This window comes from Buceros rhinoceros, unplaced genomic scaffold (genome assembly GCF_000710305.1).
Source record: "Buceros rhinoceros silvestris isolate BGI_N320 unplaced genomic scaffold, ASM71030v1 scaffold12947, whole genome shotgun sequence".
NCBI classification, from domain to species: Eukaryota; Metazoa; Chordata; class Aves; order Bucerotiformes; family Bucerotidae; genus Buceros; species Buceros rhinoceros.
In genome coordinates, this window is record NW_010424072.1 from 17913 (window position 1) to 19418 (window position 1506).

The following is a 1506-nucleotide window of genomic DNA, read 5'->3' on the forward strand; positions in this document are numbered from 1 at the left end:
GCTGAGTTCAGGGTGAAACTTGCTTTCCTCCTCCTGCTGGCCACACTATTGCTGATACAAGCCAGGATGCCATTTGCTGTGGCCACCTGGGCACACTGCTGGCTCATATTCAGTCGGCTGTCAAACAACACCGCCAGGTCCTTTTCTGCTGAGCGGGTTTTAGCCATTCTTCCCCAAGCCTGTAGTGTTTCAGGGGGTTGCTGTAGCCCAAGTGCAGGACTCAGCACTTGGTCTTGCTGAATTCCATACAATTGGCCTCAGACCATCGATCCAGCCTGTCCAGATCCCTCTGCAGAGCCTCCCTACCCCCAGGTAGATCAATACTACCTCCCAATTTAGTGTCATCTGCAAACTTGCTGAGGGTGCACTCGATCCCCTCATCCAGATCATTGATAAAGATATTGAAGAGGACAGGCCCCAACACTGAGCCCTGAGGAACACCACTGGTGACTGGCCACCAGCTGGATCTAGACTTGTAGTTCACGCAAACTCCTGGTTGGGCTCAGATTTACACAGTTCTCTGTCCTCTGAATGGAGGACAAATGAAAAAACCATCCCCTGTATGTAGTTATATCAGAATTCTAATATCACCCCCACTCCCCCATGGCCCAGTCAGGGAACGGCAACTGTCACCAGCCACCTGTAGTGGAATAAAGATACTCTTAGACAACACACACAGACTGCAGATTTGGATTTCTCCACTATTCAGTCAAACTCACCTGAAAGAGTGGCACAACCTCAGATACTCCCTGAGGATCTCCAGGGTCCTGGAGGAGGATGCACAGGTAGTAGATAACTTTTTGCTACAAGACAAACAGACAAAATCATTGGAGTTTGAAAATGCTATCAAAGTGCATGGAGTTAACACAGAAACAGGATCCGTTTCAACTCACTGGGCTGAAGGCCAATCACCCCAGAACACAGTTAAATCTACAAATTTACATCTGTAGGTTTCCTCCCCTCACACAATAAAAAAAATAATTTTACCTGTGGTTTTTTTGTATTAAATCTTTAACCTGAAAAGAACACTCATGTACTGGATGGATAAGGTCTGCTTTTGTACAGGAGCGTTGCAGAAAACCCCAGAAAGAGGAAAAATCATCTCCTGTGTGGTCTAGCTTCTTCTCTCCATCCTAACTACTAACAGAGTCTGGCATCAGGGTTTGTAAGAACATTACAACACAAAGAACTAAACTCACTAGCTGTGGCAGTGGCATTATCTATGGGATGGATTTGGCTTTTTGAGGTCCTTTCTTCGGCTTGTGTTCTCCGAAGATGAGAGAACAGATAAAAGAGTAAGGGGAGAAAGCTGAAACAAAGCTCCTGACGGCACTGCGTTCAATTGCTCTGGAAAATCATGCTCATGAAAATATACCGGATGCAAGTGTGCCGACGGATACACAAGAAGAAAGACTGTGTATGATTACCATGTGGATGGCTTCATTGATAACCACGTCCTTCACCCGGCCCATCTCAATGAAGGTTGTGCTCTCTTTACCTGATGCA

At 46.3% G+C, this 1506-nt stretch overlaps 1 protein-coding gene across 1 annotated transcript in view; it reads right to left on the reverse strand.

The window, feature by feature from the left end:
* Positions 1-1506, reverse strand: part of PIGH (phosphatidylinositol glycan anchor biosynthesis, class H) — a gene marked incomplete at its 5' end in the record, with an annotated part of 4438 nt that overhangs the window by 2711 nt on the left and 221 nt on the right. Inside the window, 2 exons of the mRNA XM_010140662.1 lie at positions 720-803; positions 1428-1506. The exon at positions 1428-1506 is cut by the window's right edge and continues 32 nt beyond it. Coding sequence (XP_010138964.1) covers positions 720-803; positions 1428-1506 — 163 coding nt within the window. The remainder of the gene's footprint in view (positions 1-719; positions 804-1427) is intronic.